The sequence below is a fragment of the Hypanus sabinus genome, chromosome 1 (genome assembly GCF_030144855.1).
Source record: "Hypanus sabinus isolate sHypSab1 chromosome 1, sHypSab1.hap1, whole genome shotgun sequence".
Taxonomy (NCBI): domain Eukaryota; kingdom Metazoa; phylum Chordata; class Chondrichthyes; order Myliobatiformes; family Dasyatidae; genus Hypanus; species Hypanus sabinus.
In genome coordinates this window covers 21,885,104-21,911,428 of record NC_082706.1, presented here as the reverse complement: position 1 = coordinate 21,911,428, position 26,325 = coordinate 21,885,104, and the positions used below count along the sequence as shown (strand labels likewise).

Below are 26,325 nucleotides of genomic sequence, written 5' to 3'. Positions count from 1 at the left end.
CAAGCATTTAAATTGACAAAGTATAATAAACAGTGGACCAAGAACTGGAATAGGGAATGAGTAGAGGAGGGAAGGATAGTTGGCATAGATATGGTAGACCAAAGGGATAGTTACCATGGAGATGGCAGACCAAATGGATAGTTACCATGGAAATGATAGACCAAAGGAACTGATTATATATTGTATAGCTATTCATGACTCTTAGCTTAAAAGGCATTGTTACACCAAGTCCATGCTATCCTGTATTATTCTCCCCATCAACTCTTCCTAAGTTTTATCACTTGCCCATATGAGTGGTAATTTAGAGTGACCAGTTAATCTACTGAACTGAAAGTGTATTGGATGTGGGAGGAAGCCAGAGCTCCCGGAAGAAACTGATATGCTCACAGTGAGAATGTACAAAAACTCTGCTTTGACAGCACCAGAGGTCAGGATTGAACTCAGACTGCTGGAGCAGCAACTTTACTAGCTGTGCCACTGTGCCAGACCTAAGAGTCCTTCCTGAAAGGATTCTGAAATATCAGGCAAGTAAAACATAACCTTGAGTTGCTTGATCATTACCTGAGTAACCTAAAGCAAAACAAAGTAGCGAAGACTTTGAACTTGAGTTCTATAGTTTTGGCCCTTGAAAGCACTGTGACTGAGTGAAGGGAACGGTGTGTAACGCACTGAGATCTAAGCTCAGTCAAGTATATTGTAGAGGGATATTTGCCTTCAAACACATAGAGAAGGTAACCATTGGAGGATAGTTACATGCTACTCAGTTTTCTGGCTGGTGGAAAAAGGAAGGGACCAGCTACCACAAAGTAGTGGATATGTTATAGGAGAACACTGGAGAAAACTAAGTAAAAGGTAGTTTATGAGCAATCCAAAATTCTGTGTGATTGCCAAAGCATCGTGGAACTGGTGGAAGTGGGTGCTTGAAAGAATCAGAACTAATAGTATGGAACCCAGGCCAATTCTTTCGAAAATCCTCTCCAAACAATTTTGAATGAATAATTGAACCCTTTTGCAATATGATAATGTCCTTTGACATGCTATGAAATAAAGTATCTGTTATTCTCTTTTTTTTCAAAAAATGTCTCCCACTTGGGAAATAAAACAACATGCCAATTAGACCTTTCCAACATTCCACCTCTCCTGTAAATTTGGCTCATGATAGTTCGACAATCCATTACTGCAATGTGCTTAAAGAAATTATTTCTTCAGTTCTATGACAACTTGGAAGACCGTTCATTTCTTTTGAATGCTATTTGGCTGTGTGGCTCAATATTTTCTATGTTTGGCTAAACTGCAGAGCATGTTGAACATGAACCAGAATCAGAATCAGGATCAAATTTATTACTGACATATGTCATGAAATCTGTTGTTTCATGGCAGCTGTACAATACAATACATTAAAAAATACTGCGAGTTACAATAAGAGATACAAAAAAATGATAGTGCATACAGAGAGGAAAATAATGAGGTCGTGTTCATTGGTTCATGGACCATTCATAAATCTAAAGGCAAAGAAGAAGGAGCTTTATTTTAAAACACTGAATGTGAGTCCCCTGGCTCCTGTATCTCCTTAATGGTAGTATTGAGAAGAGGGCATGTCCTGGATGGTGAGGGTCCTTTACGATGAATGCTGCCTACTTGAGGTACTGACTTTTGAAGGCGTCCTTGACAGTGAGAGGTTTGTGCCCCTGATGGAGCTCCTGAGTCTGTGCCCTGTTTTTTATCCTGTACATTGGAGCCTGCATGACAGATGGTGATGCAACCGGTCAGAATGCTCTCCTTCTGTAGAAATTTGCTAGAGAAACATGGAAAGTTCCAAAATCACTTACAACATCTCCTTTAATGATTCTTGAAGGATTAAGATTGCTTCCAAAATGAAATTTGTTACATCCACCAGCGATGTAATTTATCTCTCAAGGTGGGCCAGAAATTCCACAGGCAACCCACTCGCCGATTAGACCTGGAATGGACCCACTGGTAGTGTCCTCCATTAATGACATCACCTTAATATCTTGAGGAGCTATGCATACCTATCCGACTCATCTCAGAAACCTTCGACCTTTGCAGAGAAATCCAGCTGCTGATCGCCATCTGGAAAAAGTTGCCGAAAGGGAGAGGAGGAGGAGAAAGAGAAAGGAGAGTTCCTGGGCTCACGTGCTCCTTCCGCTCTATCAAATCACAGTCACTCTTAGTCAAGTCCTGGTTTCACTTTCAACTCTCTTAGCTCCAATAACGAATTTACAATAGAGAGAAAACATGATTCTAATTTGTTGTGAGGTTCTGCTTCAATTCTGCTGTTTGTATGGACTTGGACTCATCTGTACAATTAACTGCTTTGGATCTGGTTCCTGAATCTGAACCACTTTGCTTGGAGCCTGTAACTTGTTCCAGGTATCTATTGTGCTGTATGTAAGCCATCCAATCCATTACAGTACTTATTCATTATACTATATATAAACTCCTTGAATGATTTTGAGTCTGTTTCAGTTCCTCACAGATATCCATTGTCCCATGTATGTTTAAATCAGCTGATTGCATTTCATCTTAGATTACATTCCACTCTGTAACTCACTCCTGGGAACGTTGTTCTACACAGACTCCATCCCAAACCTACTGATTAGATTCCTGCCTGAAGTTCACTCAAAAGTTTCTCTATTTCTATCTGTGGAGCATCAAACTCTCCTGATTAAATTCCCATCTTTAACTAAATACTAAGTTAATGAAAAATGACACAACATAAATATGGAAATCTATGTCCATGATGGAACATGAGCATAGACTTTGATGTGATAGGCTGAAGATTGTCTGCTCTCTCCCTATTAAGTGATATGATAATACCTAATGGGCTTAAGCTTAAAAATAGCCTGTACAGAATGTTTTTAAAGTTGGCTGCTGCCTACTGGGCAATTTACAGCAGGAGGTGAGAGAACACAAAGTGGGGCGCAACAGTAGCGTAGCCGCTAGCATGATGCTATTGCAAGTCAGGGCATTTGAAATTCAGGGCTCAATTCTAGCATCATCTGTAAGCAGTTTGCATATTCTCCCTGTGACTGCATGGGTTTCCTCCAGGTGCTCCAGTTCCCCCCCACAGCCCAAAGACATACCGGTTAGTAGGTTAATTAGTCATTGTAAATTGTCTGATGGTTAGGCTACGGTTAAATAGATGGATTGCTGGTTGATGCTTTTGGGCTGGAAGGGCCTGTTCTGCACTATATTAATTAATTAACTGATTGATTGATTAATTAATTAATACATACATACATAAACTAACTTTTTATTTGTTTATCCATGACTTATAGTCCAAAGGGCAACTGTCTTCAGGTCCAAGCATATTTACATCTTGTGAACTTTTCTTGCCTATTTAATCGTATTGTCTTGTGAACTGCTGTTACCAATTTTATCTTACAATCTTGTGAACTGTTATTACTTATTTGATCATTCCATCTTGTGAACTGTTGTACCTATTTGATCATATTGTCTAGTGAACTTTTGTTACCTATTTGGTCATTCCATCTTGTGAACTGTTCTTGCCTATTTAATCATACTGTCTGTGAACTGTTTTGATCATACCATCTTGTGAACTGTTTTGCCTGTTTGATCATACCATCTTGTGAACTGTTTTGCCTATTCAATCATACCATCTTGTGATCTGTTTTGCCTATTCAATCATACCATCTTGTGAACTGTTTTGCTTGTTTGATCATACCATCTTGTGAACTGTTTTGCCTATTCAATCATACCATCTTGTGAACTGTTTTGCCTATTCAATCATACCATCTTGTGAACTGTTTTGCTTGTTTGATCATACCATCTTGTGATCTGTTCTTGCCTATTCAATCATACCATCTTGTGAACTGCCTTTGCCTATTCAATCATACCATCTTGTGATCTGTTCTTGCCCGTTTGATCATACCATCTTCTGAAGTTTAGCAGCTGCATCATTTTGAAAGGTTGTCTGTGAATGAGAATGAGGTCTTCAGGTTGAGTCGGGAGATAGCCGCCCATTGAGAGTGTAGTCAGTCATGATTCCCATTCCCTATTTGTAATTATATCATACCTTTAAGAGGGCTGATGTTCAGTGTTAATAGTGAGACAAACATACTTTTGAGTCACATGTTGATGCTTGTTCAGTGGAAGTACTATGGCCTTTACTGTGGAGGTTAGACTTCAAAATGTTGGACAGTGTCTCCAAGGAGCGGACAGCTGGCTTTTAACATTTATCTCTGTCAGGGTTTGTTTGTTTTCATTATACTGAACTCAAGATTCTGGAGTCAATAGAGGAATGATCATTGACTGCTTTCACTTACTTGAAGCCAGATTGTTATTCTATAGTTTGAGCCTGTGATCTACTGACAGAGTGTAATAATTTTCTTCTACACTGTAATAAATCACCACATTTAGGCATGCTATATGTGCTTTACCAAGTCTCCTTTGCAACTCAGGGATAAGTTTTGCCCAGTTTGGACTCTTTATTCTCAGCAATGCCACAAAACTTGCACTTCAGAACACGTGTTTTATGCAGTGCGCTATTTCTGCAGCATTAAAAAAGGTCAATTCACCACTCATTTACTGTGGCCACAGTGTGTATTACCTGCAAAATGCACAGTAATTATTCACCTGTCTGCTCTAGCACCTCCCAAACTCATGATTTCCTGCACTAAGTATGACAGAGGCAGCAAGAGCATAAGAACACCATTGCCTCCTGAACTAGTTGTACACCAACCAAACTTAAAGGTCAATTTTTCATCATAATCCTGACAAATTTCAATGCAATAACATTATGGAGTAGCTTCTGCAAGAAGAAAACGGACATTTCACCATCACCTTATCACATGCCATATTAAAATTTGTTGATGCCACTGTCCTAGGAATCAAAGGAGGTAATGAATCAATCTGTAAGAGGGAGACTGAAAATCTGACTGAGTGGTGCCACAACAACAACCTCTTATTTAATGTCAGCAAGACCAAAGAGCTGATTATTGACTTCAGGAGGAGGAAACCAGAGATCCATGAGCCAGTCGGCATCAGATGATCAGAGGTGGAGAAGGTCAGAAACTTTAAATTCCTTGGTGTTAGCACTTCAGAAGATCTGGGCCCAGCGTGTAACTGCAATTATGAAAAAAGCACAGCAGCACCTCTACTTCCTTAGGAGTATGTGAAGATTTGGTATGACGTGAAAAACTTCGACAAACTTCTATAGATGTGTGGTGGAGAGTATATTGACTGGCTGTATTAGAGCCTGGTATGGAAACACCAATGCCCTTGAATGGAATATCCAAATATTCTACAAAAAGTTGTGGATACAGTCCAGTCCATCAGGGGTAAAGCCTCCGAACTATCAAGTACATCTACATGGAGCACTGTAACAGAAAAGCAGCAACCATAATCAGGGATCATCACCACCCAGATCATGCTCTCTTCTCACTCCTGCCATAAGAATGTAGGTATAGGAGCCTCAGGACCTGTACCACCAGGTTCGGGAACAGTTATTACCCCTCAGCTATCAGACTCTTGAAGAAAAGGGGATAACTTCACTAAATTTCACTTAGCCATCACTGAAGTGTTCCCACAACCAAAGGACTCACATTCAAGGAATTTTAGTCTCATGTTTTTGATACTAATTGTTTATTTTTTGTTATTATTATTTCTTTCTTTTTGTATTTGCAGCTTGTTGTCTTTTGCACACTGATTGAATGACCAGTTGGTGCAGTCTTTCATTGATTCTATAATGGTTATTATTCTCTTATGGATTTATCGAATATGCCTGCAAGAAAATGAATTTCAGCATTGTATATAGTGACATATATATATACTTTAATGATAAATTTACTTTGAACTTTGAAATGCAATTTAGGAAAGGCTATTAGAATGAGAATCAGAATCAGGTTTATTAACACTGATATGTGTTGAGAAATTTGTTGTTTTGTTACAGTAAGAAACAAGTACAAAATAAATAAATAATGCAATAAGAGAGCAAACTAGGTAAAGTTCATGTGTTCAAGGTCCATTCAGAAATGGAGGGGTAAAATTGTTCCTAAAGACTATTAATGATAGTCTTGTCAATAGTGCCCACACCCCTATAACACAATGAATAATCAAAGCTCATGGACTAAAAAAAAATAATGCTTTCATCTTCTTCTTGGATCCTGTCAAGAGTTTCATGTAATATCTTCTGTTTTCTTTCAGAAAGGTATTCTTGCAGGTCAGCATGAATGATGGTCTTAGCTTCATTTCCAGTTCTGTCACCATCACAACCGTCCACTGTGTGAGTAAAGTAGTTTACTTTGAAACCTTAAATATAACTTAACCTATTACAGGATTTTTCTTCTGCAGAAAAAAGTGGTGAAATCCCTTTCACATTGAAGGAACTACTAGTTAAACTTTTATCTTCCTCTTTTGTATTATTACAGTCAATTTTCCTGGAGCAGGGAGAAAGGTGGTTCATAGTAACAATTTTCACACCATTTAATTGATGTGCACTTGCCCACTCATCTTTCCATCATATATGTCCATTCTGTCTGGAATATCAGCTCATTCATCCTTGAAACCTCTCCAACAGTGAAGAATTTTCCTGGATCAGACTTGTGAATTTCTTTATGTTTTATTATATATAATTCCCAAATAAAAGAGAAATTTGGTTTTATTCAAATGTGCCAAGTGAATTAGCTAAGACTTTCTCCATTTCACTCCTCCCTGTATAATATCTGGACTTTATCTATCTTTCCTAAGACCAAGGTACATAGGGAATTAATCCCTTTATACTCTTGGAATATTGTATTGGCACTGTTCTGAAATTTGCAATTTTCTGTGTCCCTTTGAATGAGGCAGCTGACCTCTTGTAATGAGACACAAACCATACCAAAGTATATTACTGGATGTGCTTGCTTAATTAGTCTCAGCCTTGTATCTTTGTAAGATGGAATTGCAAGTGTGTGGAAAGTCCCAAAGGACATACAGGTCAATATTAAACAAATACTAAGCAGGGCAATCCAGTCAGAGTCAAGTAGGGAAAAGGAAGATTCTCACCACTTCAGAGTATCCCAAATTGTTTTACAGCCTGTGAAATATATACACAGTAGCCACTTTATTAGGTACATCTGTACATCTGCTTGTTAATACAAATATCTAGTCAGCAATCATGTGGCAGCAGCTTTATGCAAAAAAGAATGCAGACATGATCAAGGGTTCAATTGTTGTTTACACCAAATATCAGAATGGGGAAAAATGTGATCTAGGTGACTTTGACTGTGGAATGATTGTTGGTGCCAGATGGGGTGGTTTGAGTATTTCAAACCACCCCTTCAGGCACCAGCTCTGGCAATTCATTCAATATAAATACCACTCATTGAGTAAAAAAAAATGTCCCTCAAGTTCCCTCTTACCTGAAACCAAAGCCTACTGAGTCTTGGGTTCCTAACCCTGGGAAAAATACTGAGTGCATTCATCCTGTCTGTGCCCCTCATGATTTTATACACCACTATATGATCACCTCTCAATCTCCTGTGTTCTAGGAATAAAATCATAGCCTGGCAATGGCATCTTTCCTATAACAGGGCAAAAAACAGAAAATAATCCTCCATGTGAGGCCTCGCCAGTGCCTTGTGCATCCACACAATGACTTAGCACCGTTAATACTCAAAGCCGTGAATTATGAAGAACAGAGTGCCGAAAACCTCCTTCATTATTTTGTCTACCTGTGTTTCAATTTTTAGGCAACCTTGTACTTGTACTCACAGGTCTCTAAATCTTTCTGTTCTGTAATTCTCTCCAGGACCCTGTCATTCACTGTGGAAGTCCTACCTGGATTTGACTTTCCAAAACACAGCATCTCATACTTATCCAAATTAAACTCTACTTGCCATTCCTTGGACCATCTGCGCAGCTGATCAAGATCCCTCTGTAACTTTTAATAATCTTCATTGTTCACTATACCACCTATTCTAGTGTATCCAAGAATGTAAGCACATCCTATGCCCAAGCCTCTTTATTTGCTTTACCAATTTCTTTCATGTTATTTATGGGGATTTCCATATTTCATTACATCTTAGAAAGAGGTCACTCAGCCCATTAAGTCTATGCCAGCTCACTGACTAGCCCCATTCCTCCATTTTTTTTACATAACATATTCTCCCCACATTCCCATAAATTCTATGAAACAACTTCAATAAGACACTTCCTTTCTGTCACGAGAAAGGAATCAAGAACACCAGGGGGAAACCCAAGCAGTCGATGCTGAACGTGCAAACTGCACACAGACAACACTGGGGGTGAGGATTGGATCTAGATTATGCAGAGAGATTGGAGAGATTGGGCGGTGCAGACTCGAGGGGCCGAATGGTCTACTTCTGCACCTATTGTCTATTGTCTATTGTCTCTATTGTCTATTGACTAGAGTGTGAGGCAGCAGCAACCCTATTAGTTGTAACTGTGCATTGCCCAGCTGGGCCATTGTGCTGACATCAATGTTCAGTGATGCTTATCAATTTGCAACACCTTAAAAAATGAAACAGTCAATGCCTGTGTGATGTAAGGCTCAAACAGTATTCATGTATGCTTACAGGCAACAAGTAACCACATCAGTACAAGCAATGACCTTCACCAACAAGAAAGTCTAATCACCACCCCATGACAATCAAAGTATAATCAATGCCTTTGGATATTTTATGACATTGAAGAGGCTTTCTAAGTGCAAACTTGATATTTGGCCAGGTTTATCAGGTTGATTCCTGAGATGGCAGTTTTATCTTATTGAAAGGTTAAGCACATGAATCCCATGTGTGACACGATCTTACTGAAAAGGTAGATGCAAGGATAACGTAACTCTTGGCTAACTTGTCAAGAGCAGGGGTCATAGTCTCAATAATAGAGGACAAACTGCTCAGAATGGAGATGAAAAGGAAGAGTATTTTGGAATTTTACAAAAAAGGATTAGGAAGGTAATAACAACAATCTTAACAGGCTCACTTTCATTCAGTCACACAATATATATATTTTGGAAATAGAGCATTGAGCAGCAACCAATCCAGACATCGGAAGTTTTGAGAGGAAGGGATTTCACTCAGGTCCACTACCCGAGTACAAAAGGGAGCAGCAGGTCACTACAGCAAAATAGAGCTTTGACCAGTGACCAATCCATGTTTGGAATTAATTAACAGAGCTAATGAGGGGAAGGCATGGGTAAGCGCAGTTACCATCATTTAAATGAACAGAGTCAGAGTGGTGATCTGGAGGCTTTAGCTCTTTGAGGCTTCAACGAAGAGAGACTTCAGTCAGAGAAAGTAAAGAAAAGCTCAAGGTGAAGATTTTTTTTCCTTCCTTCCTTTCTTTATATCTGCTCAGCTAGGACGGTAGAGGTGCCAGGCAGGATAGAGGAATTCTTCTCTTGTGGGATGTGGGAATTCAGAGAGAACACCACTGTCCCTGACGCTACAGCTGGGAGAAGTGTATCCAGCTGCAGCTTCTAACAATCTGCTTTAAGAAGTTGAAGCTGGAGGTTGATAAACTCTGGATCATTCAGATGGTTGAAGTGGTGATAGATAGGACATACAGAGAAGTAGTTACACCCAAGGTGCAGGACATAGGAAATTGAGTGACAGTCAGGAAGGGGAAAGGGGTCAAGGAGCCAGTGCATAGTACCCCTGTGGCCATCCCTCTCAACAACTTTGGATATTGTTGGGGGGGTGTGGTTGACCTAACAGGAAAGTCACAGTGGTTGGGTGTCTGGCTCTGTGATTCAGAAGGGAAGCAGGGAGAATAGGCATGCTGTGGTGATAGGAGATCCATTAGTTAGGGGAACAGACAGCATGTTCTGTGGGTGAAAACGCGATTCCAGGGCAGTATGTTGCCTTCCAGGTGCCAAGATCCAGGATATCTTGAATCAAGTCCTCAACATTCTTAAGTGGAAGTGTGAACAGTCAGAAATCTTGCTCCAGGTAGGTACCAGTGACAGGGGTAGGATGAATGATGAGGTTCTGCGTAGGGTGTTAGGTGCTAAGTCAAAAGACAGGACCACAAGGGTTGTGATCTCAGGATTGGTACCCATGCCATGGGCCAGTGAGGGCAGAACTGGGAAGATTATACAATTTAATATGTGGTGAAGAAGTTAGTGTTGGAAGGAGGGCATAAAATTTCTGGATTATTGGGCTCTCTTCCAGAGAAGGTAAGACCTGTACAGAAGGGATGTCTTGCACCTGAACAGGAGGGGGACTAATATGCCTCTTTATTCATAGCATATCGTTGTCGTTATAAAGAAGGCAAGACTGTGGCTATACTTAATTAGGAGCTTGAAGAGATTTGGCATGTCAACAAATACACTCAAAAATTTATATATAGTTGTACCATAGAGAACATTCTGACAGGCTGCATCACTGTCTGGTATGGAGGGGCTACTGCACAGGACTGAAAAAAAGCTGCAGGAGGTTGTAAATCTAGTCAGCTTCATCTTGGGCACTAGCCTACAAAATACCCAGGACATCTTCAGGGAACAGTGTCTCAGAAAGGCAGCATCCATTATTAAGGACCTCCAGCACCCAGGGCATGCCCTTTACTCGCTATTACCATCAGATAGGTGGTACAGAAGCCTGAAGGCACGCACTCAGCAATTCAGGAACAGCTTCATCTCCTCTGCTATCTGATTCCTAAATAGGGATTGAATCTTTGGACACTACCTCATCTTTTTTTAATATACAGTATTTCTGTTTTGCACATTTAAAAAAATCTATTCAATACACATAATTGATTTACTTGTTTATTTATTATTGTTTTCTTTTCTCTGCTAGATATGCATTGCATTGTACTGTTGTTGCTAAGTTAATGAATTTCACATCTCACGCCGGTGATAATAAACCTGGTTCTGATTCTAATCCTAGCAGGAAGGATGCTCCACGGTGGGGGTTAAACTACAGTGCAGGCAATGGGAACCAGAGAGTCAGAACAGTTAATGGAGAGGTTGTGATTGCTAAGACCTCAGATGAAGTTAGGAATCAAAAGGTTGAGTATGGTGTGACTCGTGTCCTGAGCTGTGTTTATTTCAATTCAAGAAGAATTGTAGGAAAGGTCAATGATAGTGCAGAAGATGACGTAGCTGGTTTAAAAGCTGAGGCAATGTGTAGTGAGCAGAGACTGTTGATAAAGCAAAATTGCAGTCAACAGGATGAGTTGCAATGCAAAATGTGGACAAAATCAAAAAGGATGAATAAAGGACAGAGGGTGTTATATTTGATTACACACAGTCAAATAAGATAGACGAACTTGTAGTACAGTTGCAGGTTGGCATGTATGATGTTGTAGGCATCCCTAAATCACAACCAAAAGAAGATCATATCTGAGAGTTTCATGTCCAGGGATGCACATTGTATCGAAAGGACAGGCAGGAAGGCAGGTGGGTGCGGCATTGTTCTGTTGGTAAAAATTGAAATCAAATAATTAGAAAGAGGTTACATAGGGTTGGAAGGTGTTAGATCATTGTGGATGGAGCTGAGGAACTGCAAGGGTAAAAAGACCCTGATGTGTGTTTATTACAGACCCTCAAACAGTAGTAAGAATGTGGTCAGCAAATTACAATGGGAGATAGAAAATGCATGCCAAAGGGGCAATGTTACAATAGTCGTGGGGGATTTTAATATGCAGGTAAATTGGGAAAATTAGGTTGGCGTTGGACTCCAAGAGGGAGAGTTTTAATAATGCCTATGAGACGGCTTTTTAGAGCACCTCGTGGTTGAGCCCACCAGGGGATCAGCTATTCTGGTTTAGGTGTTGTGCAATAAACCAGAAATTATTAGAGAGCATAACGTAAAAGAACCTTTAGGGGCAAGTGATAATAATATGATCAATTTCACCCTGAAATTTGAGAAGCTAAAGTTAGATTTATCAGTATTACAGTGGAGTAAAGAGAATTACAGAGATATGGAAGAGGAGTTGCCCAGAATTGATTAGAAAAGATGACAGTGGAGCAGCAATGGCTGGAATTTCTGGAAGCAATTCAGAAGGCACAGGATATAAACTTCCCAAAGAGGAAATATTCTAAAGGCAAGCTTACACAGCCATGACTAACAAAAGAAGTCAAAGCCAACACAAAAGCCAAGATAATAGAATAAAAATTAGTGAGAAGTTAGAGGATTGGGGAGTTTAAAAACCAACAGAGGGCAACTAAAAATGTCATTAAGAAGATAAAGATGGAATACGAAAGTAAGCTAGCCAATAATATTAAGGAGGATACCAAAAGTTTCTTCAGATATATAAAGTGTAAAAGAGTGCAAGAGTGGATATCGGTCCATTGGAAAACTATGCTGGAGAGGTAGTAATGGGGGACATGAAAATGGCGGGCAAACTGATAAAGTGTTTTGCAACAGTCTTCACTGTGGAAGACACTAGCAGTATGGTGGAAGTTCCAGGCATCAGAGGTCATGAAGTGTGTGAAGTTACCATAACTAGAGAGAAGACGCCTGGGAAACTGAAAGGTTTGAAGGTAGATAAGTCACCCAGACCAGATGGTGTACAATCCAGGGTTCTGAAAGAGGTGAAGACATTGTGGAGGCATTAGTAATGACCTTCCAAGAATCACTAAACTCTAGAATAATTCCAGAAGACTGGAAAATTGCAAATGTCACTCCACTCTTCGAGATGTGAGAGAGGCAGAAGAAAGGAAATTATAGCCCAGTTAGTCTGACCTCTGTGGTTGGGAAGATGTTGGAGTCAATTATTTAGGATAAGTCTCAGGGCATTTAGAATCACATGATAAAATAGGGTATAGTCAGCCTGGTTTGCTCAAGGAAAATTCTTGCCTAACAGATCTGTTGGAATTCTTTGAAGAAATAACAAGCTGATGTGGTGTACTTGGATTTTCAGAAGACCATATGAGGTGTGGTCCACAGGTGGCATACATGAGGCTGCTTAACAAGCTACAAGCCCATGGTATTTTTGGAATAATTCTAGCAAAGATAAAGCAGTGACTGATTGGCAAGAGGCAAAGGGTGGGAATAAAGGGAGCCACTTCTGTCAGTGACTGGTGGCGTTCCACAGGGGTCAGTGTTGGGACCAATTCTTTTTATGTTTTCTGTTAATGATTTGGATAATGGAATTGATGGTTTTGTTGCAAAGTTTGCAGACAATATGAAGATAGGTTGAGGGGCAGGTAGTTTTGAAGTAGTACAGAGGCTACAGAAGGACTTCAACAGATTAGGAGAATGGGCAAAGAAGTAGCAGGATTCCCTAAAGGTTAACTTGTAGATTTAATCTGTGGTGAGGAAGGCAAATGCAATGTTAGCATTCATTTCAAGAGGATTAGGGTATAAAAGCAAGGATGTAATGTTGAGACTTTGGAAAGCACTGGTCAGGTCTCACTCGGAGTATTGTGAGCAGGTTTGGTCCCCTTATCTTACAAAGGATGTGCTGAAACTGGAGAGGGTTCAAAGGAGGTTCTCAAAAATGATTCCAGGATTGAATGCCTTGTCATATGAAGAGTGTTCGATGGCTGTGGGCCTGTATTCACTAGAATTCAGAAGAATGAGGGGTAGCATCATTGAAACACATTGAATGTTGAAAAGCCTTAATAGAGTAGATGTGGAGAGGATGTTTCCTATGATGGGACAGTCTAAACCAGAGGGCACTGCCTTAGAATAGCGGGGCATCTTCTTAGAACACAGATAAGAAGGAATTTCTTTAGCCAGAGAGTAGTGAATCTGTGGAATTCCTTGCCACAGGCAGCTGTGAAAGCCAAGTCTTTATGTATATTTACAGAAAAGACTGATAGATTCTTGATTGGTCAGGACATAAAGGCAGAAGATTGGTACTGAGAGGAAAATTGGATCAACTATGATAAAATTGCGGAGCAGACCAGTATCTTATGGTCTGATGAATGTTAGTGGATTTGTTTTATACGTTGATGGAATCTGTGATATTGGTCTTATGCAGAAAAGTGGCACTGAGATAAAATATCAGCTACAGAGTCATGCATTTGGGGAGCTTAAAAACCAACAGGGCCATCTCCTCCATGCCAACTCTGGTACCCACGAAGCTAGTTCCATTGGCCCATTTCCCTCTAAATCATCCGAACATCATTGAACCATCATTGAACACTACCTCATTATCCCTTTCTGTTTTGCATTGTTTATTTATTTTGTAACTGATAGTGGTTTCTGTTTATGCTCTGTACTGCTACTGCAAAACATCAAATTTCACGTCACATAAAATGGTGATAACTAACTTTATTCTGACTCTGATCCAAATATCTTATGTGTATTATTTGACTTGCTTTATGCACTTCCTCTGGCAGCTCATTCCATACACGCAACACACTCTGGGTGAAGAAGTTGTCCCTCAGATTCATTTTACCTCACACCTTAAAACTATGCACACTAGTTTACCTCTTCCCTGGGAAAAAAAACTGTGCATTCACCCTATCTATACACCTCCTGATTTCATACACCTCTATAAGGTCACCCCTCAATCTCCTACGTTCCAAGGAATAAAGTTCCAGCTTATCCATTCCTCTCCCTATAACTCACAAGCTCAAGTCCTGGCAGCATCTTGGTAAATATTTTCTGCACCCTTTCCAATATAATGATGTCTTTCCTATAATTGATTTTTTTTCTTCTTTCTTTGTAAATGCCTCTTGGTATTCGGAATTCCCTTCACTTGCAAAAAATGTTAATCTCACTGAATAGCAAAAGAGCACGAGTGGCCCATACATGTTATTGTTCCTCACATTTTTTAGATCTTTTACCAGTCTGTTACAGTGAGTGCAGTTTTCTTTGCTGCTTTATGTTGGGGGAGCAGCATAGGTGCTGGTCTTGCAAGCGTACTGAATAATCTCATCAGAAAGGCTGGAACTGTCCTTGACTACAACTCTTACTCTTTTGAGTTGGTGGTGGCAAGCTCACTAACAAACTGTTATCCATTATGGTCAATCTCTCACATCCTCTTCATAACCTACTGAATAAGCAATAGAGCACCTTTTTGAGCAGACTCCTTCAGCTCTGCTGTCAGAAAGATTGTTACAGAAAATCTTTCTTACCAAATGCAATAAGCATTTACAACTGTTCATCTCTGAACACACATCATAGTGCAGTGGTCTCTGTTTTATTATTTCATACATTATTTTTGCACATTGGTACACTATTATTGTTCTGTAATTAGTTAAGTCATCACACTGCTAAGCGTGTTTTTAAATGTTGCTGCCGTAACAAAAGCATTTCCCACTTGGGATCAATAAAGTATTATTATTAACAACAACTATCATGAACACAGGACAATGTCACAAGTAGTTGAATGACTGGTTAATATCCATTTTGGTATTTTTGTTCAAAGAAAGAATACTGAACATAATGCTGATGGAACTCTTTGGGAAGCTTTGAGATCTTTAACAGCCACTTGTGCGACTGTAATGAGAGCATTTCCACTGAAGAACATGCTTGACAGTGTCCCATGACCTTTTTTGACTTCATGATAAGAGTGTGTTACCAAGCAACCATACAAATACTATTATATATACTTGTATAACGTGAAGCAAACATTTCAACCTATTTGATCTGCTACTTCCTGATTATCAACCATACCTTCTCGCATGCACAACTGTTTGTCAATTAGATCTATTCCAGCTGTTCATTGCTTTATGTTGCAGCTCTAAATATGTTGGCGTCCTTTTGACCCATTGCCCTGAGTTGGCCATTTCTATCCTGTTAAAATTTCATGTCTTTAAAAGGTCATACGTAATGCAATGGACCAAACCCATAGGTCCCTAAAATAGCACAGAGCTCTTTTGGAGGCAAATTCAACACTCATAAAAAGCAATGCAATTTCAACACATTAATACAGAACTATAAGAACACACGTGGTGATACTGTTCTAAATAATATGTCAATGAAAATAATTTTCTGCGAGTCTATTCCATTTGTACGTGAACTTTTCATTTCATGCATTAATTCTCTATCAGAATCAGCTTTAAAATCGCTAGGAAAATCTGTGAAATTTGTGAACTTCGTGGCAGCAGTATAATGCAATACATGATAATGTAGAAAAACTGAATCACAGTATGTATTAATGTATATGAAACAGTTAAATTAAATAAGTAGTGCAAAAATGGATATAAAAAAGAAGTGAGGTAACGTTCATGGGTTCAATGTCCATTCAGAAATCAGATGGCAGAGAGGAAGAAGCTGACCTGAATCGTTGAGTGTGTGCCTTGCGGCTTCTGTACCTCCTTCCTGATAGTAACATTAAGAAGAGGACATATCCTGGGTGATCGGAGTCCTTAGTAATGGATGCTGCCTTTTTGAGCACCACTCCTTGAAGATCTGTTGGATACGACGGAGGCTAGTACCCAGGATGGAACTGACTAATTTTACAACTCTCTGCAGTTTACATTGATCCAATGGCCCCACACCCATATCAGATGGTGATGCAGTCAGTCAGAATGCTCTCCTCAGTACATCTGTAGAAATTTTTGAGTTTTGGTGACATAACAAATTTCCTCAAACTCCTAATGAAATATAGCCACAGTCTTGCTGCCTTTATGACTCCATTGATGTGTTGGGACCAGGTGAGATCCTCAGAAATATTAACACTCAGGAGCTTGAAGTTGCTCACTCATCCTTCTGAGGATTGGTGTGTGTTCCTTCATCTTACCCTTTTTGAAGTCTACAATCCGGCCTTTGATCTTACTGACGTTAAGTACAAAGTTGTTGCTATGACACCAATGAATTAGCTGATATATCTCGCTCCTGTAAGCCCCTTCATCACCATCTGAGATTCTGCCAACAATGGTTCAGCAAATTTATAGACAGTGTTTGAGCTGTGCCTTGCCACGCAGTCATGGGTGTAGAGAGTAGACTATGAGAGTTGGTGAACCAATAATATACTTGCATGTTCATTCCATGTGCTATGTTGGGAGTATTACTTCTCATATATATTACTCCCCCAATTTCTTCACAAATTCTCAGAAATGAGCCACATGCCCCAGAAGACTATTTTTTCAAAAACACAGCAGGATTCCTACTCTCTTGAACCAAAACAAAGACTGAACTAAAATGATTACAAATTACTATTCAGAGGACTTGGTATTTTGGCAGAGAGTAAACCCGACCCAGACACTGAAGTGTCAAGCAGGATTCTGTATACACTAAGCCAAAAATAAATGTCCTGTTAAAGCAGACAAGTAGATAATTCCTAGCTAGAATTGTAATGTCTTTTGACAATAAATTTTCATAAACAGATTTCAGTCATTTGGGATGAAGAAAAAGGTGGCGGAGCCTCCTACTGTCCACACTCTGATTATCTAACAGGACATGGTTTGATTGGACTTCTGCCGTTCTGCCTTGCTGCATAGCTTCCACCAAACTTTTGCTAAATCCACCTTAATAGTTTAAAATGATTCAGTTAATTTTGTGATATACTACAAATTTCACAACTGTACTGTGCTTATTGATTGACTATTACATAAAACTCTGGAAAACTTAAACAGGTTGAATGATGTTCATCAAAATTAATTGAGCTGTGCGAATGTTAGAAAAGTTGAGAGGTGACAAGAGAAATAAATTCTGTGCAAGAAATTAAAGCTGGTAGAAATGATGAGAAGAAGATTGTAATGTTTAGCAGAAGAGGAGTATGAGGGTAAAGACAGGTGAGGATCAAGCTGAGCTGAGTTTATTGCCATGTGCACAAGTACAGAGAGGTGCACATACAGTGATAACCTTTGTTGCAGCAGCATTACAGGTTCTTAGATACAGGCAACATACAGAATAAATTATATATAAATTATACAAGATGGTGAAGAGAAAATCAGAGAGAGGGTTGAAGGTGTGGAGGTGGTGAAGGACTGCAGAGATTGAACAGGTAACACCATGAATTCATCAAAGACAGGAGTAGACTCCGAGGCAATGAGTCTTCAGTGGATTGAGACTCCACCCAGAATTTCAAATTTGTTCTTATGGAAAATAATGGCTGTCAATATGGATGAAGTGACTGTGGAGTAGAAATGCCTTAAGAATGCCTATATGCCTTAAGATAGAGGCAGTAACAGGACCATTATAGGGAAAGTGACCAATGAAGATATTGGACAAAGTAAAATCAAGAAATGATGTGCAAGAACATTCATTACTATCCATTAAAGATGGGAGATGTTACACTGTATGTTCATATTTAATAAACCTGTACTGGTTTGTTCTCCCACTGCACAGAATACTGCAAAACCAGGATATGATGATTAGTTAATTTCAATTAACTATTTAAAATAACAATATAGATTTACAATGCTAGTCTGCATGCAATACGAATGGTAAAGGAGATATAAAAACAGAAGGACAAAGAACGGAAGAAGGTCACAATCCTCAAGTCAGCTGGGCTGTTCAATACAGTTGTGGCTCATCAAAGTTGCCTGAACCTAACTTTCTTGACCAGATTGCAATGCTTTTGATTCAGAAGTGGGGATGTTTGCTAAGGATTTCACTATGTTAACTCTCAACTCTTCAATAAAATGAAGCAGTCCCTGCCTGCTCCCCAGATTGTATTCAGTAACTGGCCAGTAACATTTGCAAAACTGAAGAACCAGGAGTAACCCATCTTGATCAATAAAGAGTCTAACTCTTGACATTCAATAGTAGTACCATCACCAAATCTCTCACTGTCATCACCCTACTATCACCACTATCCAGAAGAATGACAAGACCAGTCAAACAAATACTATGGCTACAAGGCATAACTAAAAGGGTGACTTGTTCCCCTACACTCTTATCCCTTTCACCATCTTCATACATAATCAGCAGGGTAACAGAATACTCCTCACATACCTGGATAGGTGTGTCTCCAATGACTATCAAAGAGTTCCAGGTCAATAGCAGCTCACATAAGAGGTACCCCAACAACTATTTTGGCTGTAGTGTGTATCATCTCCTAACGTACAGCAGCTACTCGTCCATACTGCTCCGACAGCACCCCACAAACCCAAGACCTCTACAATACAAAAGCACTGGCTGTGTGCTAACACCACCACCTGCAGGTTCCCTTCAGAGTTACACATCATCCTGATTTGGAAATATGTTACCAGTTCTTTATCAATAACTACATCTAAATCTTAAACCTTCCTCCCCAGCAGCTCTGCTCAAGCAGGTTCACTGGAAGTTCAAAAACTAGCATGTCCTTTAACCTATTTAGTGACACAATATCACAACTCTGTGAGGCAGAGCATTCCAGGTTTGTAAACCTCAGCAACACAAGCAAAATGATGGAGGAACTCAGCAGGTTAGGCAGCATCTATGGAAATGAATAAACAGCCAACTTTTGGGGCCAAGAATAGACCGAAAAGGAAGCAGGAAGACACCAGATTTAAAAGGTGGGCGGAGGGGAAAGAGGCTCGTTGGAAGGTGATGGTTGAGGCCAGGTGGATGGGAAAGGTCAAGGGCTGGAGAAGAAGGAATCTGATAGGGGAGGAGGATGGACCATAAGAGAAAGGGAAGGAGGAGGGGACCCAGGGGGAAGTCATGGGCAGGTGAGAAAAGGTAAAAGGTCAAGTGGGGAATAGAGGAAGGGAGGGTTCTTTTCATCCAGAAAGAGAAATCGATATTCATGCCAGCAGGTTGGAGGCTAAACTTTTTTGATTTATTATCCCGAAATTATATCCCCTTTCTCTGTCCATTCAATCTTAAAAATGCAATAAAGAATTTCAAGATATCAGAACTGTGAGGTTAAATGTATCACCAAAAACTGATCAGACTTGGATTACTTTCTCCAAAAGAGAAAGTAAATCTCTTGACAGAGATTTCATTACGGAAATCTTGGTGACATATATGTAATTTGATAATAAATTTACTTTGAACTTTGAATATAGATACAGAAAGAAAAGGTTTTTTTGTCAGGAGTCGTATTTCTACATTAGCTATATTCATAGTCATAATCAGGAATGTTAGATCTATTGCTCAGAAAATTTTGATAAAATAGACTTCATTGCTAATGGGAATGGTTGCAGTGAAAATCTTTAAAAAACATGTAAGAGGAACATAAATAAATACATTGGAATTGAAGGAAATCTGAGGTGTGCAGCTATAATTAGATGTAGGCACATGGAAGGAGGCAACATTTGATGTGCATAAGCTGCAGGACAACCATTTAGGATACGCAAATAGAGACACCATTAATTCCATTTGCTGAGATTTGAAGATCATTGCAGTTATGGAAGTTTGAAGTTTGATTGGGCAGAGTGGATTCCCCTGTTGCTTGCGAGCATGGAAGGTGATTCAAATTTAGTTTTATTTATCACGTGCACATGGAAACATCCAGTGAAATGAGTCATTTGCTTTAACAACCAATACACCTGAAGTGTTTCCACGCATTGCAGTGGCAATGCAGCATGCCCACAATGCTTGACAGATCAACACAGAGCACAACAAAGCAGAACATGACAAGTGGCAAACCCCCAGTGAATGCCATCTGGCCCTATTATATGTTAAGTGTAACTGAAGGTTTTGTTCCTTTTCACAGAAAGTTAAAGAGGCCATAGAGGCAGAGTAATTAGGGCTGTTGATTCTTTACAGCTTCAGTGACCTAGGCTTACTTCTGATCTCTGCTGTTGTTTAGATAGGCTTTGCTCATTCTTTGGGACCACACGGGTTTCCCCCAGGTTCTCCAATGACCTACTACATTCCAAAGGTTAATTGGCTACAGTAAATTACTCCTAGTTTAGTGGATGATAGGAAAATTGAGGTGAGTTTACTGGAGTCACAATAAAGACAGAACAGTAAAGGCACACAAGAAGTGGGTTAATGCAATAGATGGAATTGATCTGAGAGCAAACATAGATCTCATGAGCGCTATGGCCTATTCCATATTGTTTCTGTATCTCCTTATGATGATCTTGGAGGTCATTTTTGCTCATGGCAGCTCTCAGAGGGATCCTAGTCCCATTAATTTTCCCAGTAATGCATCATTTCTCATTCCCATCATCTTTTCCCAAGATACTATCACCCAGCTAACACAGTAGAACAACTTACAAAGACTAAACTACCAATAGGCACATTTTTCGCACGTAAGAGGAAAGTGAAGCACCTAAGGGAACCATGCAAGGTCATAGGGAGAACATGAAAAATCCAAAGGACAATATATATGTCAGGATTGAACACAGAGATGAGAGGTGGCAGCTCTGCTAAGTATTATAAAAGCAGAAAAAGCTGGAAACACTCGAAGGGGCAGCAGCATCTATGGAAAGGGAAACATTGAAGATTTCCTGTCTGAGACCTTTCGTCAGAGGTAGTGGATGTTGAGGCTTTGGAGAGAGGGCAGAAGATGGTTACACAATGCTGCCTGGTTTTAGAGAGTCTGGATGAACTTGAATGATTTTCTCTGGAACTCCAGAGGCTGAGGAGAGATTTGATAGATGTTTATAAGATTATGGGAGGCATAGACAGGGAGTATCTGTTTCCCAGAGTAGAAATGTCTAATGCATTGAAGGTGAGAGGAGGTAAGTTTAAATGGGATGTGAGGGGTAAGTTTTTTTACTCAGAGAATTGTGTATGACTTGAATGCGCAGCCTGGTATGGTGGGAGAGGCAAGTACATCAGAGGCTTTTAAGGGACATTTGGATAGGCACATGGATGTAAGAAGATGAAAGGATATGGACATGGTTTAGTTAGGAGCGATTGGTGTTTGGGTGTTTTTAATCTGCTCTTTAGGTGGTTTGGCACCACATTGTGGGCCGAAGGGCCTGTTCCTCTGATATACTCTTCTATGTTCTATGGTCTCTGTTCTGGAGTTGGGATCTCACACCTGAGACACTTACAGTTTCACTTTCCACAGATTTTGTTTGACCAGTTGAAGGTTTCCAGAATCTTATAATTTCAGTTTCCCAATACCTGTAGTAGTTTCGTCAGACCTACTGGCTGCTCCACTGTGCTGCAGCAGATAAGCTTCTTTGAGCTTCCAGAAGATCAGCAAATATTCCAGGCAAGAGGCTCCCTGCCTATGAGAAAACTCTGCTTTTAACACTAAGGTGTGAAACCTTTCATCAGCACTGAAGAAAGATAGCCTACATTGCTGCTGACTATTTCCAATGTTTAAGTTCAAAATAACTTCATTATCAAAGTACATGTATGTCACCATATATACTTTGAGCTTTGAGAGAGCTGACATTGTCATGGATTGCTGCTGTCTTTTTCAAAAGTTCATTGACTGTTTCATTTTCTAGCTTTTATTTTGCAACAGAGGTGGAATAGGAATGTATTTCATTCCACCACAGGGAGAGATTGCATGTATGCATCAAATTACAGTCAGCTGCTCTGCCTGGCCATCTAATGGCAGCTCAGTTTTATGTTCCAACTTGAAAATGGAGGAGCAAGTTTTATTTTGCCTCAATAGCTGAAACCTTCTGTTTCTACCTCAGACCTCCCATTTAAGTTCAAGGCATGAGGATATTTTCTCTGAAGCAAGATGTTGTGAACTGTACCATTATGACTCAGTTCACATTGAATGCAAGTTTTGTAAGCAAGAGTTACAAATAAATCAATCCTCCTTTAGTTTGGATACTGGGGATGTATTACAATGCCGCTCACCATCACTCCTGTTTCTTAAAAGGCTACGTCTGCATTCAGTCTTCTGGTGTGTCTCACCGCAAGCTGCATTTAAAACATGGATTAATTTTGCATCATACTGGGGTTGGAATTTCCCATCCCTTGTTTGCAGCAACTTTCAGGTTTGGGAATGTTGCTGCTCTAATGGGGATTTGCAGAGCATAGGGAAAACTGATCTCAAAAAATGGGAGTGATGCAATGTGGTAACATCTTCGTGGGCCTAAAGTTTTCAATAAAAGCCATATAGTTGCCAGGAGAAAAGTAGAATACATTTGGAACTGTGGCTCCAATAAAGTACTATGTTTTCCTATTTCACTGTTCCTGTACCCCCTTGGGAATCCACATGAAACTTCTCAACAATAAAAAAAGTCTTTCAAATGAGGCAATAACCAAAGCCCTCTCTCACCTCTGGAGTGAATATGAATCATTTGACTCTATTCCAGAGATAATTAGGATAGTAATACTGATGTAGTAGGTATTCCGAGAATGATTCACCAAGCTAATTCCTGAAGTGTCCTGTCAAGAGGAGCTAAATACTTTGAGACTCTATTCTTTGCTGTTTAGAAGAATGAGTGGTGACCTGACCGACACATGTATCAGGAGGGGCGTTTCAGGGTAGATTTTGAGATATTTTCATTTAGTGGAACTCTTGAACAATGGGACATAGTTAGAAGTTTATTGAGGACTGAGAGTGGGAAGGGAGCAGGGTGAGGTGTACCATGGTTGGAAAAGGGAAAGGGAGAGCCGAGGGAGCAGGAAGCACCAGAGTGACATTCTGTAATGATCAATAAACCAATCATTTGGAATAAAAAATCTTGCCTGGTGCCTTGGGGCTGGGTGTGTCTGCACCCATGCCATCCCCTGGCATCTCTACCACCTCTCCCCTCCTGCAGGACTCCACCCTCGCCACTCCCAACACCCTTTAACGCTCCCAGATTTACAAACTCACTCTCCGCTCCACATTGACAAGTACAGTACTGTTGCCTAAGTCTTTTGCACGGTACTGTTGGAACCAATCATTTAAAACAGAGCTGTTTAGAAACTGTGGGTGTGAATCTCTACCCAAGAGGACTGTACATCTGAGATCATTAGAAGCATTTAAGGTGGAAGTAGATAATGCTTTGAAAGATGCAGGAATTAAGGAGTCTTGGGAACTGGCAAAGAAGGTGCTATCAGTAATATATGCTATGATCACATAAAGTGTTGGGCAGGCTTAAGGGACAAAGTGACCTACTCCTGCTGTTATTGCTTTGTGTTCCTTTGTGCCTGCCAATATTTATCTCCCACTGCACGTTATTAAACTATGCTCTCTATTCGTTATCACTTGCTACAATGGAAGCTTGCTGTCTGTAAAATGGTCTCTATGGTTCCCATATTACAACAGGAACTATTCTCCACAAAGTATTTTATTGGCTTTAGAGCCATCTGAAAACAATTCAAAAGGAACTATACAAATAGACATTACCCTTTTAAGGAACAGAACAGGGCCAAAAACTGAACGCAGAGAGAAAAAAAAACAACCAAAAAGCATACAGTAAATGCTGGGAATCAAATTTAGGGGAAAAAATTCAGAAAATTCTGGAAACACATCTGACAGGAAATCAAATCTAAATGCTTTGGGCAGATTTAATTCAGGCTACATTTTCAGCGGCATTTTCTGTGAATGGGGATGGGGGAGGGGTCAGTGAATGTCACCACCAGGGCAACCCTTATTGCCCATGACTGGTGTCTGCAGAAAAAGAGTGTCACACATGCCAGATGTCTCCAGCTGAGAAGATTGGAGTATTTTCGCAGTTGAGACTAATCCAAATATTTTAGACAAGCTTCAGTCTCAGTTAGGGATGGAGGAGAATAGTAATGTAATCTTGTGGTGCTGGTTTCATGCCATAGGTCAGTGCCTTCTCAGCTGGCGCAAGGAAATTATAACTGGATACATCAACCAGATTAAGACTCTTTTCTGGAGAAAGATGAGTTTGTAGAACACTGTTGTGGGATGGAGAGGTGTGTTGGTATCAAGAATTTTGAAGCGCTCTACCCACCTTCCTAAAAATCACAAGAGAGTGGTTAATTTTACTTTCCAACTGTTGGATGCTCAACTGTCCCAGCATAAACAGAAAGGCGGCCTTTGCTCTCTGGTGGTGCCTGTGATAGTCCTTTACCTATTTAAGGTAGATTGTTACACAAAACCATTTCCCTCTGATAGAATATAGAATAGTACAGCACAGGAGCAGACCTTTGAGGCCACAATATTGTGCCAAACTAGGCTAAAAAGTACATTTAAAAAACAGAAACTAATTCCTCCTACCTGCACAACGTCCATACCTCGCCATCTTCATCATATTCATGTGTCTATCTAAATGTCTCTCAAAAGTCTCTAATGTATGTGCATTTACCACCATAATAGGAAGCGCATTGCAGGCATCCACCACTCTCTGAGTAAAAAACTTAATGTCTCACATCCCCTTTGAATCTAGCCCCTCTCACCTTCAGTGCATGCCCTCTGGAAAAAGATACCCCCTGTCTACTCTATCTATGCCCCTCATAATCTAATAACACTCTATCAGATCTCCCCTCAGCCTCCGACAGAAGAAAATAAAATGGCTTAGTACAAAGTGAAGCACATTGTGAAGGCTGTTGAACTGGAGGGTTCTTTTCCAAGGGTGTTTGTTAAGTTCTGTTATGATATTAACCATCACCACTGGACCATCAAGTCTATTTACTTCTTCTGGCTTCAGTAGTACATCATTTTATTTTGAGTTCTTTGATATGGTTCTTCTTACTTCCATTTTGAAAATATATCTGAGGAGTCAGAGGGAGGGAAAAAAAGCTGAGGAAAAGCTCTCTGCCTTCATTATTCATCCCTTGTGGCTAAAGGGATCGGGGAATGGAGAGAAAGCAGGTACAGGGTTCTGAGTTGGATGATCAGCCATGATCATACTGAATGGCAGTGCAGGCTCGAAGGGCCGAATGGCCTACTCCTGCACCTATTTTCTATGTTTCTATGTTTGACCTGGTTCCTTTCAGAATTCAGAAGAAGAGGAGAGATGAGGTGTATGGGGAGGCACCATGAAGTTATCACCTGAAAGCATATAATATTCCTTCCCCTCTTTATCATAAACCTTAAATTATCTCACATTACGTGGCCTGTGATTAAGCTTAGCAGCACAGATTCTGGGCTAGTGCCAGGGCTGTCTTTCAATCTGTTTGGCATGTGTCAGAAAAGCCAGAAGTCATGGAGTGTAACGAAAAGGATTTACTTGATGGTTCTATTTGCAGAGCTGTACTTTTGCCGCCTTCTCCTGTGACAGAGTTCTTTTATGCTCATTAATTAAAGATTTACATGCACGGTCAAACAACCAAACATCCTATCCTCCAAGTCAGCCAACATATTCATTTTTCAGGACTCACAAAAACCACTAAGGTTTTATAGCTAGCCCTTCCAGTTCAAGATTTAGCTCCATAATTCTCTATTAGAAAATCACATTTTAAACACAGACCTCCATCCTGCATGCAAACTGATCTTCATTCAGAGCAGGCTCAATATAATAGGTCACAATGTCAGTTAAGCAAGAAAATTAATAGGCTCAGATTCCTAGTTTTCCGAGCTTCTGCAAAAAATACTGCGATCCAGAAAATGAAGGGGACCTGTTTCAGTGTGTTTATGAGGATGAATTCAGTGGGTGAAAACGGTTTTGTTCACTGCGATATTCATTAGCTCTGCTCTCTGAGGGCTTTTCCTTTGCACGAATGATCATTGCACGATCAGATAACACCG

The 26,325-nt window shown here is 40.0% G+C and overlaps 1 protein-coding gene across 1 annotated transcript in view; it reads left to right on the top strand.

The window, feature by feature from the left end:
- LOC132391497 (anthrax toxin receptor 1-like) overlaps positions 1-26,325 on the top strand; it is a 245,149-nt gene that overhangs the window by 131,248 nt on the left and 87,576 nt on the right. The window contains exon 12 of the mRNA XM_059964801.1: positions 6,187-6,265. Within this exon, the coding sequence (XP_059820784.1) occupies positions 6,187-6,265 (79 nt within the window). The remainder of the gene's footprint in view (positions 1-6,186; positions 6,266-26,325) is intronic.